General features: G+C 39.0%; 1 protein-coding gene across 1 annotated transcript; it reads left to right on the top strand.

The window, feature by feature from the left end:
• The first annotated feature begins 2,244 nt into the window (after positions 1 to 2,244).
• Positions 2,245 to 8,111, top strand: LOC104115353 (uncharacterized). Its single transcript, XM_009625964.4, has 5 exons — positions 2,245 to 4,341; positions 5,171 to 5,250; positions 7,111 to 7,375; positions 7,464 to 7,745; positions 7,842 to 8,111. The coding sequence occupies exons 1-4, from the start codon at positions 3,579 to 3,581 to the stop codon at positions 7,733 to 7,735; spliced, it is 1,380 nt and encodes a 459-aa protein (XP_009624259.1). The 5' UTR covers positions 2,245 to 3,578; the 3' UTR covers positions 7,736 to 7,745; positions 7,842 to 8,111.
• The last annotated feature ends 9,417 nt before the right edge of the window (positions 8,112 to 17,528 follow it).

Raw genomic sequence — 17,528 nt, 5'->3', positions numbered from 1 at the left:
TTTTATACTTTTACAGATAGTTACATACATAAGCATTCTATGCACAAGAATAGTTAATTGTCTATCAATCAATCCATCAAGATTCCATTCGTAAATTTCGGAACCGCTGTAAGACGTATTAGTTTACAATTCCTAAGGTTTTCAGCTTTTGAAGCTTACAATTCGGAGCTATATGGCCAAATTTACCACACTTATAACACTTAATATCAGCTAGATCTCTCTTAGACCTATTTTTGGTAAATCTAGTAGCCTTGCGATGGGCTTTCTTAGCTTCTCGTTCTTCTTTGGATCTATATCTAGATCTCTTTTTTCTATAAGGACTGTCTTGGTTTGGGTATCTATGATACTTCTTTTTATGAGTATAAATCCATCAAGATTCCATTCGTAAATTTCGGAACCGCTGTAAGACGTATTAGTTTCCATTCCTAAGGTTTTCAGCTTTTGAAGCTTACAATTCAGAGCTATATGGCCAAATTTACCACACTTATAACACTTAATATCAGCTAGATCTCTCTTAGACCTATTTTTGGTAAATCTAGTAGCCTTGCGATGGGCTTTCTTAGCTTCTCGTTCTTCTTTGGATCTATATCTAGATCTCTTTCTCTTATAAGGACTATCTTGGTTTGGGTATCTATGATACTTATGTTTCTTCTTTTTATGAGTAGAAGTCTCGGGTAAACCGAACTGGGTGCAAAAGTCTCCTAATTGGTTTCTTTCCTTAAGCTTATCCATCTTAAGCTGTCTGGACAATCTTAATTCATTGCACAGGTTTAATCCTTCCTGTGTGCAAATTCCTATTAACTTACCATAGGTATAGTCTGTGTATGGAATTTCCCCATAACTACCTCTTAAAACCTTTCTAACTCTTTCGGCAAATAAAGAGGGAAGGCCATCTATGAACTTAGCTTTCCAATGTTCAAGCTTATTTTCAGGTAGTTCCATCACTCTACTCATAAAGGTGTCTTTATACCACCTAAACTCACTTAAAGTCTTACATCTAAGGCTATTAAGGAGAGTACGAACAGTCTCATTCTGGTTGGTAAATCTACCATTGAAGTGTTCTAATATAGTAAGAATAAGAGTGTAAACAGCAACGATGATATCGCTGAAGATTCTCAGCCCATTGAAGCAGAAAGAATATTATCTGAAGAAGACTTAAATGATACAGAAGAATTCATCTACTATATATACATCTTATATACTATATATATATATATACATCTTATATCGATATACTATATATACATCTTATATCGATATACTATATATACATCTTATATACTATATATATTCGATATTAAATATTGAATATTAAAATTTAGGTCACAATTCTATATACACATCTTATATCGATATATAAGATGTGTGTATATATATATATATATAAGATGTGTGTGTGTATATATATATATATATATATATATATATATATATACATCTTATATCGATATACTATATATACATCTTATATACTATATATATTCGAATATCTATACATCTTAGATATTTATTTTAACATCCTTTTGTCTCTAATATCTATTTATTTATTTTAAATAAATAAATAAATATTGGGCCCACTTAGCCCACTTAGCCTGTTTAGCCCGCTGTCCGGAACCGTTTAGCCCGGAACCAAACGATCTCGGTCCCGGTCCCGGGCCGGTCCTTAGAAAAAGCCCGTTTATGCCCGGGCCCGTTTGACCCGTTTAATTTGGGCCCGGTCCGGGACCGTTGGGACCGGCCTACTTGGCCCGTTTAGGCCCGGGACCGGCCCACATGCGGCATGATCCTATTGGCTCTCCCATTTGACTTGTCATGCCACATCATTTAACACGTGACACCAAACTGGGCCTCTAGAAAAATGACATCTTGGGCTTACTGAAGTGGGCTCATCATTTGTAGCCCAATTAATCATTTGTAGCCCAATTAAATGGGTTAGCCAAATGGATTTAAACTTATTTATCTAATCCATACATATTGGACGTATATGATTAATCTAATTATATTATCCCATACTATTTAGGGATTGTTACACAAATAGCCGGCCATAATCAATGTTTACTTTTCTCTAGCCTGTATACATAGATTATACATTAATTATGTATAGTTATACATATGTTATATATGAATTATATGTATATTATACATCCACCAGCTATTTTTAGTTTAAGAGATTAGATGGACGGCTAATTTAGTTAATTTTTCTAATATTTATTTGGACTAAAATATCTTGAATTAAATTATAATTCAAATTATTTTATGAATTTAAATCCAATAAATTTTAAATGTCTACAGCTGCCAAAACAATGACCTTCTTGTTAAAAGTTCAGGGGTAAATCTGAACCATTTCGTATAGTTCAGGTGCAAATTTGGCACACATGTTGTGAAGCTTTTACTGTTAGTGAATAAGGACATATTTGGACCATTATTGTAACATCAGAATATATTTGATCCCAAGTAAATATTTATTGAAGGCAAATTTTAACCATTTCGCAAAGTTTACGATCAAAATTTGAAAATTTTCCCGGCTTATTAATCATGATATATAAATATCAAATTATCCTTTTTATCTAGAGATTCCTCAATAGTTTGCATTCACCCAATTAAACAATTACGTGTTTACCGGACTAGCATTTATTATCGATTCCAAAATTAAGATAAATGCAGAAACTTCAGAGGTTTTATAGAACACCTAGAAATGCGGTATTCCTTTTTATCCTTTTACTTACCTTCTTTTCTGCTTTAATGTAAGGCATATTGAATGTCACCGTTGAGTAATGAGTGGGAACAAACATTTTCGGATGTCTCTTGTAGAAAAAACAAACAAACGGAACATGAGCGGAAGTGCGACGAGTGTTTACTTGGTGGACCAGACTTCTTCTTTAAAATTAAAATAAACAAAAACAATGTTAAAAACATAACATATTCAACGGAAGAACAAGAACCTTCAAAGAAACTTCCCAACATGTTGAAAAGCTATTGATCTGAGCAATTGATCCTTTCTCGTTTTCTCCGTTAATTTTTTCTTTCATTTCCTGATTGTTTGTATTGGCATGAAACGGGTCCAAATGGAGCGGAATGAATATTGCCGACTCCAATTAGTTGGAGCTTAGGCGTAGTTGAGTTGTCTTGTGTTGTTTGTTGTTATTCCATTGTTGCTCTCTTCGCGGTTGGCAGGGAACAGATTTATATTTTTGCTGGTCTTTGAATATGTTTTAGTCGGGTTTTAATTCTGTTAATCCGCGTGTCTTTTGAAATGTGCTTATTCTTATCAGTTAGCATGTGATGAGATCGAATTATTATGAGCATGAATTCCTTGAAGGGAAAATGTGAATGCGCTTAGCCTATTTTTTGGGGGAAAATGCTGATAATGCTGTTTCCATGAATTCTCTACATTTCTGCCTATCTTGATTTGGGTCATTATTGTTGGTTTAGTTCTTTGTGCCCGAAATTTGTTTCTGGGGAATATATAAAAGTGGGAAATATCTGGGAATTTAAGTAGATATCCATATTGAAATAGCCTTTAGGTTATTGAGGGTTACTTTATTGTTTTGCTGGATTTAAAAGTTGGCTGAGGAGTGATGGAAGTTAGTCGCGAAGATCAAAATGTAGAGGGAGAGGGAGAAGAAGAGGAAATGGATAGAGAACCGACCTCACGAGCACATATTAGGGACATCTCTTACCATAACTCCCGTTTGTCTGGTGCTATGAGGCAAAAAGCTTATATTTTTGATGGAGAAGGGAATTATTTTAATAAGGAATGGGATTTAACAGAGGGTAGAGGCAAGGAATTCTGTTGGTACCACGTTGAGCTACCAAAGTGGAACCAGAGACTCTCACAATCTGCACAGTATCTTATTGATGTACTCTGTCCCCCTCTGAAGCTCCAAGACATTTTGTCACTTGTTAGCAATGGACCTTTTTGTGGGCATGTTGATGGGGCTCTTGTGTTTCGAGTTAATTCACCCGGCCCTGCATCCAGTAAATTTACATTTAGAATTGCAGCAAGAGTTACCGAGAATTCTGTGATCACGGTGTCACTAGGCCGTGTTCCAAGATTGGGTTTCTCCCCAGTAAATGAGTCTCTTCTCTCAGAGGTTCCCATTGTGGAAAGTCCAAGATCTGGTGGTGTTGAGTTGAAAGAAAGGGGTGGGACTGTTATCAGGGAGCATGTTCTTGATTTTCTGTTGATGATGAATCATTCCGAAGAAGCTGATAATCCTGTACCTAAATCTCTTTCAAATCTGGTTGTTCACATCATAGACACTCATGTGGATCACCTTCAAGATGTTGTGACGAAGCTGGAGATTGAGTTGGATTCAATGGAGCTGGAATTGGACAAAGGTATATTTTCCTTATAAATGTTAAACTGGGAAATCAATTGTTGTGATTTTGTGTTTCCTATTGTGTAATATTAAACAATCATTTTGTTCTGGTTTTGGAGATGGAAAATACATTCCATCACATAAGGTTCATGGAATGTTTGCAACCTGACAACATTGTCAATTCGTGATGGCAGTCCTCATGATTGATGATACAGTTTGATGGACAGTTCATGTTTTACTTGTTGAAGGAATCCTTGTTTCAAGCTTAAACCCTCATACTAATTCTATTTGCAGGCTACTTGCACATTCATATGCGTAGTAGGAGTACATAAACTCAGATCAAAATAGACATCTCATTAGTCGGCCTTTACGTTTGGGTCAGCAGGCTAGAATAATAACTATTTAGTAATACTAAAAAGATAAAGAAGATTTCCTGAATTACATTTTGAGGGATAGCGTAAAGACTCTCCATCCTCCAATCAAGGTTGGTGGTTCGACTCACCAAAGGAGAAAAAATAGGAATGAGCCACTGCCCACTGCTCAGTTTCCTGAGTGCAAAAGGTTTGGGTGGACCTGGGGTTACCATACCAACAAAAGGTGACTAGGAAATATCCCCATTACTTCCTATAATTGTTTAGTGCTAAAATCACTCATGAAATTACTTCTTGATTTTACTCTCTCACTGCAATGCATTACATTTTTTCCTTTGATTTTAGTGGTTGGTGCTGCTTTATGAAGAAAACAAATACTCATTTATTTAATTCCTGAAACCATCTTCCTTTTATTAATTTTCTTGGAGTTCGTTGTTGATTGTTTGAATGAATGATTTTTTTCTGCTTTGGCTGCAGGTGGTTTTGCTTTGAAGAAACAATTGCTGGACGATAGAAGATTTCCAAAGATGCATCTTGACCTGCAGCGCCTCCTCCAGGTAGTTGTTCATTCCTGTGGATCTGACAAAGGGGAAAGATTAGTTCTTTTTTCTGTTTTCCTTCACTGAACAAAATTGTTTCTTCCTTTTTTAAATTTAGAAAGAATGAGGATGTAGTTATGACTAAAAAGAGGGTTATATCTTTTAACTAGCACAAAATGTTCTCCATTTTTGTTAAATTTAACAATTATTGAGGAACATTTAAGTTTGGGATTGGTTTAATCTGATCCTCTCTGTTTTCCTACTGATTTTTGCTTTGTGCTAAGATTCTTTAGTTCCTTCATGGATGTTGTTCTTCTTCTTTGGTCGCCCCACTTTTAAGAAATCTGTGATTAAACAATTAAATTTAATTGCATGGTGATGCTGCCTAGTGAATGTAGATGGATGGAGGGGATGAGGAAAGTTGTCAGGTTGTTTAACCTTCGATGGAAAAGTGATTGATGTTCAAGTGACAGAAGAAAGACATGACACACCATGTAAAGCACTAGTACTTGATAAAAGTCTAGGGTAAGAAATAGATGAGGAGTAGTAAAAGAGGTAGGTTTGTTTGTTATCAGTTTCATCTCTCAACAAATATTCTGTATAACTAGACGCCCTTGCTGCAGTTCAATTCAAAACATAGGTTTTGTTGTATGTTATGTTCTCGCTGCTCCATTTCTTTTTATTACTTTTTCAATTCCGCCGTCTCCTTACATATTGATCAAACCCAATCAAATGAAAGAAGATCCAAGTACAGAAACATTAACATTGCAAGATGAATCAGAAAATAATTAAGTGGCACAAAACCGGCAAATCTTGTTCATAGTGGTCGAGAGAGTCCTCTCCATGCCACTAGGGCAAGAGTTCGGGGTTGGTAGTTGTCGCAACAAAAAGGTAACGTACCCTCATGATATTAAATTTGGTTTCTTTTTGCTCTGTGCTTGACACTCCTTGCTTGGCGGAGCGGCATACTGCACTGATTTATTACCTAAGTGGCCTTATACTTAATTGAGGTAAGGGGGAAGAGAAAAATGACATCCTTGACTTTATCCTATAACGAAGAACAAGGTCTGGGCAAAAAAAAAAAAAACAATATGCATGACTTGTATATAACCAGTTTTATATATCTTCTTTAATGCATATAGGTGGAGTGGTTTGCTTTCTAATCATTAACTCCCTGGGGTTGGGGGAGGGAACAGAAAGGAGCATCACAAACACATGCACTAAAACAATTTAGGAAGAAAAAACTTCAAATGAAGAAGAATGAAGTAAATTGAGAAAGAAGAGTTGCAGAGCGAGTTCATAGAGGGAACTTCTATGACCATTTAGGGGAGGGAAAAGCTACTAAGTGTAAGGGGAAAAGTGTGCAGTGAATGGATTAAGGGGAAATGTTAGTCGACATAAAGATCGACAAGCACAAACAAAAAGGCTGGATTGGCTTCCTGAAAGGGTGCTGGCTTAGGTTTAGTTTGTCCTTTTCCTTGTCCAAAAAAAAAAAAGAGGCTGGTAACCTCCACAAGCTGCACAACCAGCCTAAAGTACATTATTCCCATCATCAATATATATATATATATATATATGTGTGTGTGTGTGTGTGTGTGTGTGTGTGACACATGACACCGGCATCTTTCAATGAGCCAATGACTTCTGTTGGTTACCAAGCCTGAGCTGTTATCTTCTCACTTTTCCTGGCTTTCTTGTGGTTTTCTAAATTTAGTCCCCATTATGGAAGGCAATAGTTTATTGAGAATACCTTGCCCATTTTGGTCGTATAAATAGCAGCTTCCTTATGCTATATCTACAACTTCTCCTTTTCCTGAGATTTCAGATGTATAGTTTAGATTCTAGAGATAGATTTGATCTTAATCACTCTTGTTGCAGGTGATTGCACATGGTGAGCAAGTATTTCCGCGAGTGAAGGAGAAATGTTCTTCAAAAGGTTGGTTTGCCAGCGATGACATCAATTCACTTGAAGAGTTAATTGGTCGACTGAGAAGACTAAAGGAGAATGTTGGGTTTATCGCCAATCGTGTAACAGCAATTCAGGCGGGTCTTGACAGTTGGCAGTCTGAGCAGATAAATAAAAAACTTTACTACCTTTCCTTCCTCTCCATCGTCTTTCTTCCCTTGTCAGTAGTAACCGGAGGTGAACTTCTTAAGGAACTTCTTTCATAATTCCAAGTCATGTTTTATCATTTCATAGTTTGAGATCACTTATTTGTCTGCTATGCTAGTGTTTGGGATGAATGTTGGAGGAGTTCCTTGGACCAATCAAAGAGAACCTGAGTTGAAAGAGGGGTTCCGCAATGTTATGTTGCTCTGTGTGGCTCTGCTACTGTTGGTTCTCCTTTGCTTCCTTTTTCCCGCGCTTTATAGTCACGTAGTAGCTTGGAAGAGAAGGCGAGACATGAAAAGAAGTTGGTCTCTCAACCGGAGATCCTTCCTTAGAAGAAGTACAGGAGTTAGGGAAAGAAATGAAAAGGGAGGTTACTTGAGGCTATACTGAGATGAAATTGGTAGGCTAATCTGCTTCTTCCTTCATATCTTTCTCCAACATGAAACAGAATCAGTTTTGTTAAATAACTCTGGCTTGGTACAATTTCTTCTTTCAGGAAATATATGCACACTTCAAGCTGGTCATATCACCGCATGCGCAACATTGACATTTTAGTTGATGTGTCTTATTGTTCCCTGAAAACACAAATTCTCACACGATTCTTACTTAGAAGGATGATGGACGTAATAGTGAGTTGAAGGTGAGCCAATGTTTTACCAATTCCTTTCTTTGTTTTACGAAATCTTGTGCTTGTATAGAGAATTCTCTTTTCCAATTGTTCCAGAAGTTCAGCTTTGCTGTTATTACAATGTGACAGTTCTTTTTTTTTCTTTTTTGTTCTAGTTCTAGATATTTGATGGATGAATATAGGAAGCTAAATCACGAAAACAGGTACTAGAGGTAGCACTCTAAAAATGAAAACGAAATGGAGGAATTTACATAGAATACAACATTTTAATTTTAAAGACTTATTTATATTTTCTACAACTGCTTTTACAAAATTACTTTTAGTACAATTTATTTTAAAATCTTACCTTTTTAATTAAATTATGTACAACTTTTCATATCCTAAAATCTCTCCCTTGAGATTCCCTCCCAGTTAAAAGATTTCTCTTTCTCATTCTCTCTCACCTAAAGTATCTATCACTATCAATTTCCCCCAAATTCCTTCAGCAAAAGATATTACTGTATATCACACGCGTTTATCCCCTTTTCTTCGTCCCATATATTCTGTGTAGGTCAAAATGCATAAAAAAGGCTCAACTAGATCATCTCTCTGCATCATTTCCACCACAATTTCTCAAGCCGCCATCTTTTCACAAAAACAATCAGAAGAAGAGCAAAATCAAGGACAACCTCGAACTAGAAGGCAGAAGAGAAGTAGAAACATGAAAAAACATAGCAAAAATAAAGAGAAAAAGAGGATTTAATTGAGAAATCTACTTTCTTTTAATTTTTTACAGAACTGCATGTCAGTTATTCTGCCGTTTTCAATAGCAAGGTTTGAAAATTTAATTAATTTTAAGATTAAGTTAACTATCACATATACTATTGTATATCTAATACTTAATATATATATATATATATATATATATATATATATATATATATATATATATATATATATATATATATAAAATGTGTCACATATTATTTAGACACACACATACATACACATATACACACACAGCATTAACATACTATTTAAACTTACACTTGTTCTCTTCAATTGGGTAAATGCCAAATCCAAACTTCAAACGTAACATGTAGAAATATAGACATATAATTAAATGTACTAGTATATATCGTTAATATAACACACACACACACACACACACACACACACACACACACATATATATATATATATATATATATATATATATATATATATATATATATATATATATATATATATATAGGGTGAAATATGATATAACACGTGGTCATCTAAAGGGAGGACACGTAGAACCCAAGACAGGGATGGCCGAAGACCGAACGCAGCCATTCCGCTTGTCACCGGAAAAGATAACGTTCATAAAGGTGTGTTAAATGCTCTGCGCCTAGTAGCATTTAATAGGGAATATTCTGCAGCATTAAGAGCGACGGTCCGTTACAGAGAATTCGTCATTTATGTTCACCTTTATGTTTTCATCAATGACTCTCATAATTGACATTAAAGGAGGGCACGATCCTAGGACCTCCTTCCCTAGATATAACTATAAATAGTGAGCTCATTTATCATTGTAAAAGACTTGAATTTCCTGGCAAAACTTATACTCTATTCTATACAAAGCTTTATACAATTTTACTTTCTTGCTTTTTGATCTCATCATCGCTGTGCCCGAAAACACTGTTCTCAGAATTGTCATCTATGCTGTTTTCATCTATATTTCAAGGCTAAGTATTATACATTTCTTCGATTATTGTATTATTTCAGGATCAAATTAGTTCACTTGTCTAGAAATCACGTATAAATTCAACTGTACCATTTTACGGGTAAACAGTTTGGTGCCCACCTTGGGGCCTAGACAGCCGTGCAATTAAATTAATCCTTGTCTTTTTTACTAACGCGATTTGATTATTTTTGTCTTAGAAAAAATAAAAAAAGGTAGATAACACTGTTAACAACACGTACAACCCCGAAATTCGAGGGGATCAACCTCATTTCGAGGATTCAATCAGTAACACCCGCAATGAGGAGAACGACGCCACACTGGTGCATGATTAGGACAGGTTCGGAATGCAACTCCCGATGATGCTGATGAGGAACATGTTGTGGATGCGGTGAGGATCCTGCAAGAGCAACATGCAATCATTTTAGGCAATCTCACGTGGCAGGATCAGGTTATGATGGAACTGAAGCAGGCGCTATCGGGGGCTTCGAATAATGTAAACAGACGAGATCCAATTCCTCCCGATGTTCCCGCAAACCAAACAACACAGAGAATCAATAACAACACTCCCAGGGGCGAAGTTGGCTCCGACGGGGTTGGGGGGAGCAGATCCGGTCTCAACAACGAGAACGACCCGTTCAAGAATGAACTTTTACGGTTCATGAAGGAAGTAAACGCCTGCATGGACCAAATCCCGGAGGCGCCACCAGTATTGAAAGGCCCAGACTCGAAGAAGTATATTCAATTACCGTACAAGCCGAGTGCGGCACCAGAACTAATCCCGAAGCGGTTCAAGATGCCTGAAATTCCGAAGTATGACGGGACTTCAGACCCATAGGAGCATATTACCACCTACACAACGGCGGTAAAAGGGAATGATCTAGCTCCTCACGAAATTGAATCTGTGCTGCTAAAGAAATTTGGAGAAACTCTCACGAGGGGAGCCCTAACGTGGTATTCATTATTACACGAGCATTCCATAGATTCCTTTGAGATGCTCGCAGATTCTTTCATCAAGGCTCATGCCGGGGCTAGAAAAGTGCAATCCCGAAAGACCGATATATTCAGGATCGCACAGGGAGAATCCGAATTATTACGAGAGTTCGTTACCCGATTCCAGAAAGAAAGAATGTTGCTCCCGACTGTCCCGGATGAATGGGCAGCTGAAGCATTCACCAAAGGATTAAGCCCGAGAAGCTCAGACGCTTCCCGGAAGCTGAAGAAGAGCCTGCTTGAATTTCAAGGAACAACTTGGGCAGATGTACACAATCAGTACGAGTCAAAGATAAAGATCGAGGATGCCCAGGTCGGTTCTACATCATCGGCCAAAGGACGGGAGAAGAGCAGGCAAGCCAATTTCTTGGCTAAGGGTAACTTCTTGCTCTCTTTGCTGCAAACGAGCCACCAAAACAACGGCCTCAATAGCTTTGTTTTCCAATTACAAGAGGTGGAGAACAGTTTGTTCTCGTTCCACTAAAAGCTGATTCCATTCAGAAGTGAGTTCTTCCTTTTCACGAATCAACCTTTGAAGGCCCTCAGAAGCAAGAAAGTTGGCCTACAAGACAAGAAGAAGTAAAACTTATAATACATTCATACAAAAGTATAAGAAATAATAAAGGAAGAGAATGACGTACCACTACAGCATTGTGCATGGTATTGTTCAACAAGCACTCTCCCGAGAGTGCCTGAATCTTTTCCCAGTCTTTTTCTGAAGCCAAAGGCTTTAGATAATTAGCAAGCTCCACCGGCCGGGATAGCAAGTTGCATCCGGTAGAGACTGAAAGAGTAACGTTCCTCCTCCTTTGTGGATCTTCAGAAGGGGCAACGTAATTTTGCCCCAAATTCCCATGAACTGGGGACTGTGGAAGAGGAACACCTTCTTCATGGTCAGATGCGGCCGATGGAGGAGATATAACAACTGTTGATGGAAGAGTGGATGAAGATGGAAGTGATGTAGCTGTTGCTGGTATTGGTGAAGGTGGAGATGAAGCTGATGGAGTTGAAGAGTGAGAAACAGCTGCATCAAATGCAGTGCTGGCTGTTGGATGCTCTCCAACCAAAGACGGCAAGGACCCGGTACTCAGCCCCGCAACACCGGTTACAACAATTGGGGCCCGAAAATGGGAGTCGGCATTTTCTACCAAATCAGATTCTCCCCAAAGTGCCGAGACATCGTCTTCAGTTGGCGTAATTATCTCAACAGGTCGAGCATCCTGTTGAGATGATGAGGATCGTCGCCTTATATGTAAAGAAGCTCCATCATCGACAACTTCTTCATCGTCATCAATCATCACAGTGTCTATGACCGGCCCGGAAGGAGGACCAGTCATCATCGCCACCAGAGATGACTCAGGGGCATCAGTCTTTGCTTTCTTATTCTTTCCCCTGGCGGTAGAGGAATGTCTTTTTTTTGGTTGCTCATCCTCCGGCCGGGGACTCCGTAAGGAAGTGTTTGCGCTCAAAATAGGCCCGGAGATACATGTTCGAGTAAGTGCTTCCTGAAGCAGCCTCGCTGCATCGGCAGGATCAGCCAAAACGTCCTCCTCGGGGACAACAACAGAGCCCGCAAGTAGACCTAATTTCATGAACAAGTCAGAAGGGTTCATCCAAGTTTTCCATATACAAAAAATTGGAAGCAAGGTAAATTAAAATTACCATGATTTTTGGCCTTCCACCCATATTTAAGAGCAAGTTCTTTCCACAAACGAGTTTCGGGAGTTGTGACATCCAACATCTTCTGAACCCACCAGTCCAAACCTTCCACCACCGGTGCGATCCATTGAGTTGGTGAAACATGCGAAGGGTGAAGAGTTGATACGACCATAAAGGACTATCTAGTAAAAAGAAATACAAAACAAAGAACTTACGAGTGCAGTTCCAAGCAACCGGAAAGGATGAAGCCGTTGTCAGAATGATGTCGTTGGTGGCAACCACAATGAACCGTTCCATCCACCCACGGTCATTGTCATCATCCATGCTAGACAACGGAGTATGGTGGCCACGCTTGCAGAGGTTACCATTCCCCCGCGAAAGATTTTGGGAGAATAGAGATTCATCATATGAGCTAAGGTTAGCTCATCTCCAGTTTCCTAGCACAAGCGTCGAAGACAGGCGACCGTCCTCCACACTGAAGGACTTACCTGTGCCAAACACACTTGGTAGCGAAGGCAAAACTCCGCAATCACGGAATCAAGCTCTCCACTCAAAGAAAACGTATCCAAAGTAAAGAGATACACGTAAAAGTATGTAAAGCCATCCTTGGGAAGGTCACTCGCTCCGATAGATCAGGAGCGATGATATCCAACTCATGGCAGCGACAATCTTCCTTCACAGCAGGAATACTGGAAGGACGAATGGAAGAAGGGTACTTACTAACAATCCATGTATGAGGGTTAGCAGTAGGGAATTTCTCTTCAAGGTCCTTTGTGGTACTGAGTTTTCTTGGGATGATGGAACCTACCATTGGAGGAACGGAGTCCTCAGTTTTGTTCTTGTTCTTTGTAGAATCATCACGCTTAGAGGAAGAAGCCATTGAAAAAGAAGAAGGAAAAGGTTTTGTGTTTGATGAAAACTAGAGAAAGAGTGGAAAACAAAGATGCAAATCAGGAGTTCGAGAAATTCTGAAACGCAAAGGAAAAGAATGTGGCGTATAAGTAAAATTTTGGCGGCTAAATTCATGGCCACGATTACCTCGATAATCGGCAAAAGCTGTGCTGAATCATGGGATGACGCATGTTCAGGGAATTAAATACAGAGAGACGTGCGTCTAATCAACTGTCAGGGACTTTCACAGGGAGTTATAGTAATTCCCGCCAAAAAGGTATTTCTACCAACTTCCTGGTAACACAAAGTTATATCACCGGAAAGCAATGGGACTATCTGTATAGGGTGAAATATGATATGATACGTGGTCGTCTAAAGGGAGGACACGTGGAACCCAAGACAGGGATGGCCGAAGACCGAATGCAGCCATTCCGCTTGTCAGCGAAAAGGATAACGTTCATAGATGTGTGTTAAATGCTCTGCATCCGGTAGCATTTAATAGGGAATATTCTGCAACATTAATAGCGACGATCCGTTACAAAGAATTTGGCATTTATGTTCACCGTTACGTTTTCATCAATGACTTTCATGACATTAAAGGAGAGCACGATCCTAGGACCTCCTTCCCTAGACATAATGTAACGACCCGACCGGTCGTTTTGAGCATTTACGCTCCTTTCAACTATTTGAAGTCTTGAATAACTTTCTACGAGGTATTATGACTTGTGTGAATTGTCGGTATTGGTTTTAAGGTATTTCAGAGTTAGCTTGGAAGAATGAATTTTCATGTTGGAAGCTTAAGTTAAAATAATTGACCGGATATAGACTTATGTGTAAACGACCTCGGAATTTAATTCTGATGATTCCAATAGCTCTGTATGGTAATTTTGGACTTAAGAGCGTGTCCGAAAAATTATTTAGAGGTCCGTAGTGGAATTAGGCTTGAAATGCCGAAAGTTAAATTTTTGGAAGTTTGACCGGGGGGTTGACTTTTTGATATCGGGGTCGGGATCCGATTCTGGAAATTAGAATAGCTTCGTTATGCCATTTATGACTTGTGTGCAAAATTTGAAGTCATTATAGATTGATTTGATGTATTTCAGCACAAGATATATAATTTGAAAGTTCAAAGTTCATTAGGCTTGAATTGGGGTGTAATTTATGGTTTTAGCGTTGTTTGAGGTGATTTGAGGGTTCGACTAAGTTCTTATGATGTTTTAGGACTTGTTGGTATATTTGGTTGAGGTCCCGGAGCGCTCGGGTGAGTTCCGGGACGGGTTCAGATCATTTTCCTTGTTTTGCAACTGCTGGAACTGATATATGCTATTGTTCTTCACGAACGCGAAGGGTCTCATGCGTTTGCGAAGAGGGATTTTGGACGGCTGGGATTTGCCCATCGCGAACGTGATGAAGAAGACGCGCATGCGAAGAAGGGAGCTGGGGAAAGCCTACGCGAACGCGAGTGGGCAGATGCGAACGAGAAGAGGAAAGGGAACTGGAGCCTGCCTGGCGTGAAGCCTTCGCGAACGCGGCTCGTGTCTCGCGAACGCGAAGGGCAGAGGTAGGAAGGCATCGCGAATGCGAAGAGGTCGTGAACGCGAAGAGGTCGCGAATGCGAAGAAGGAACCTTGGCAGCACATGTTTTGTGCTTCGCGAACGCGAAGCCATGGTCGCGAACGCGATGAAGGCATTTCTGAGCAGAATTAAAAGTTCCAAAACGGGGGTTTTGAGTTCATAACACAAAATCAAATTGGGAGCTCGGTAGAAAGCGATTTTTGGAGAGATTCTTGCGTGGGTATTTGGGGTAAATGATTCTTATCCATTTTTGGTTAATTTCCATGATTATGCCTCTGAATCCATCATTTAATGGGCGAATTAATTAGAAAATTTTGAAAAATCTTCTCGGTTTAATTTGAAGATTTGAGGGTCGAGTTGAGGTTGGATTTTGGTAAAATTGGTATGGTTAGACTCGTGGTTGAAAGGGCTTTCAGATTTTGTAACTTTTATCGGGTTCCAAGGCATGGGCCCCACGGGCGATGTTTGAGCTAAATTTCGGATTTCTATGGAAAATTAGCATTTTCTTATGGAATTAATTCCAATAAATTTTATTGACTTAATCGAATTATTTGTGACTAGATTCGAGGCATTCGGAGGCCGATGTGCGAGGCAAAGACATATCAGAGTAAAGAATTTTACGGTTTGAGGTAAGTAACAGTTATAAATCTGGTCCTGAGGGGTATGAAACCCCAGACTTTTGTGTCATGTGATTATTTTGGAGGTGGCGCACATGCTAGGTGATGGGCGTGTGGGCGTGCACCGAGGGGATTGTGACTTGGTCCGTCCCGTGAAAAATGTAAAGTTGAATAACTTGTTGTTAGCTATATGCTCTCTATGTGTTGAAGAAATTTGACTGTAAATCATGCTTAGGCTATGTGATGGTATTGTTGGGACCCACAGAGGTCAAATACTTGTTGAATTATTTGCTAATTGTTATCTTGTACTCAGTCATGATTTTACTTGCATATTATACCTCAGTCTTTCTTGATATTTATTGATACACTATGTTATCTTTGTTTGGGTTGATCTTTGTGATTTTCGAGAGCCCGAGAGACTAGAGAGGTTGAGGACTGAGTAAGACCGAGGGCCTGTCGGTGAGGTAAGGATATTATGGCATGTGAGTTGTCCGTACAGGATATTATAACACGTGAGTTGTCCGTGCGGATTATGGGTCTTGGGATGTAGGAACCTCTTCGGAGTCTGTACAAACCCAGTGAGCGCGGGTACCCATTGAGTGTGAGTGGTGAGGGTTGAGAGCCGAGTGATTGAGCTGTTGTGACGAGTTGACTGACTATTGCCTGAGAGGCTGTACTTGCTTCCATTTATCGTTGCACTTAGTTGCTATCTGTTATTGTTGTAAAATTCTCTGAAAGATTTTATATCCGGATTACATGAACCTGAACTGTATAAATTGATTTGACTTAAACTGCTGGAGTTAAAAGCATGTCTATTCTCTGTTGGAATTATTGAAAATGAACTATAACTGTGTAGCTCGTCATTATCTTCAGTTCCTTAGTTATTATTGTTACTTGCTGAGTTGGTTGTACTCATACTACACCCTGCACTTCGTGTGCAGATCCAGGTATTTTCGGACATAGCGGGTGCTAATTCTCTCACACAGTTAGTTTTTCGGAGATTTAGAGGTAGCTGCCGTGTTTCGCAGACCTTGTCTCTCCTTCCCTATCTCCTTGTTTACTGTATTTGGTCTCAGACTATTATAGACCATATTTTTCCAAACTTGTATTCATGATAGATGCTCATGTACTCAGTGACACCAGGTTTTGAGGAGTGTTTGTATCAGTATTTGTGGGATTTTGTATTGTATTCAAATATTATGTTTTTCAAACTTAAAAGAAATCAGGGGTTATTGATGTTATCGGCTTGCCTAGTATTGAGATAGGCGCCATCACGACATGTTAGATTTTTGGGTCGTGACAAGTTAGTATTAGAGCTCTAGGTTACATAGGTCTCACGAGTCATGAGCAGGTTTAGTAGAGTCTTGCGGATCGATACAGAGACGTCTGTACTTATCTACGAGAGGCTGCCGAAACCTTAGGAAAATTTCACTTTCTTGTATTCTATCGTGCGGAGTTGATTCAGCTTGAAACATAACTCTTTGAATTCCTTCCACGCATTCGTGTGCGTATGTGAGCGCTCAGTATCAGTTGTGCATCGTTGGCTTGTGATTCCGTGAACGAGGTTCGAGATCTGTATTTTGTGTTTTGATGATGGGCCAGTCTGGAGGACTTGAGGCCAGGGTTAGACCGCAGCTTAAGCTCGGTAGCTTCAGTTGTAACGTGTACATTTTGACTCATATGTCCGGTAATGTCACTACGAGTAGAATTTGTGGATCGATGAGCGGTTGAATGACTATATGATAAGTATGATGTGAATGCAGGATGTGTTCAGATGGGTTGAATGAGACAAATAATGTTTACTTGTGACTCAAGAATTTGCTATTGGGTACTTGATTTCTGTCTTGATTTGACGTATGGTCTCGAGTTGTGAGTGTATTGAAGTATCTTTCATGTTAAATTGTGGGACAAATTAAATTCTCATGTCTTGTCAATGGGTTTGGACTCAAGAAGAGTAAGTGATTATGTAGTAATTGTGGTTGCGAATGGATATTTCTAATATTGATGGCTCGAGAAAGATGATATTCGAAGAGACTTAGAGTCGGTAACATTTTATTGGTTCAGGTGTGACAGAGATGCATTTTGATTTGATGCAACAGTTGGGAAGCAAAG

The sequence above is a fragment of the Nicotiana tomentosiformis genome, chromosome 3, assembly GCF_000390325.3.
Source record: "Nicotiana tomentosiformis chromosome 3, ASM39032v3, whole genome shotgun sequence".
NCBI classification, from domain to species: Eukaryota; Viridiplantae; Streptophyta; class Magnoliopsida; order Solanales; family Solanaceae; genus Nicotiana; species Nicotiana tomentosiformis.
Note: the sequence above shows the minus strand (reverse complement) of the source record. Positions and strands in the feature narration are given on the sequence as shown.

What these genes read in the sequence shown, in the direction of transcription:
- LOC104115353 (XM_009625964.4), top strand. Translation starts at nt 3,579, where the DNA reads ATGGAAGTTAGTCGCGAAGATCAAAATGTAGAGGGAGAGGGAGAAGAA. An exon ending in GGAGCTGGAATTGGACAAAG is followed by an intron (nt 4,342 to 5,170) that starts GTATATTTTCCT and finishes CTTTGGCTGCAG; the next exon opens with GTGGTTTTGCTTTGAAGAAA. An exon ending in CTTGTCAGTAGTAACCGGAG is followed by an intron (nt 7,376 to 7,463) that starts GTGAACTTCTTA and finishes CTGCTATGCTAG; the next exon opens with TGTTTGGGATGAATGTTGGA.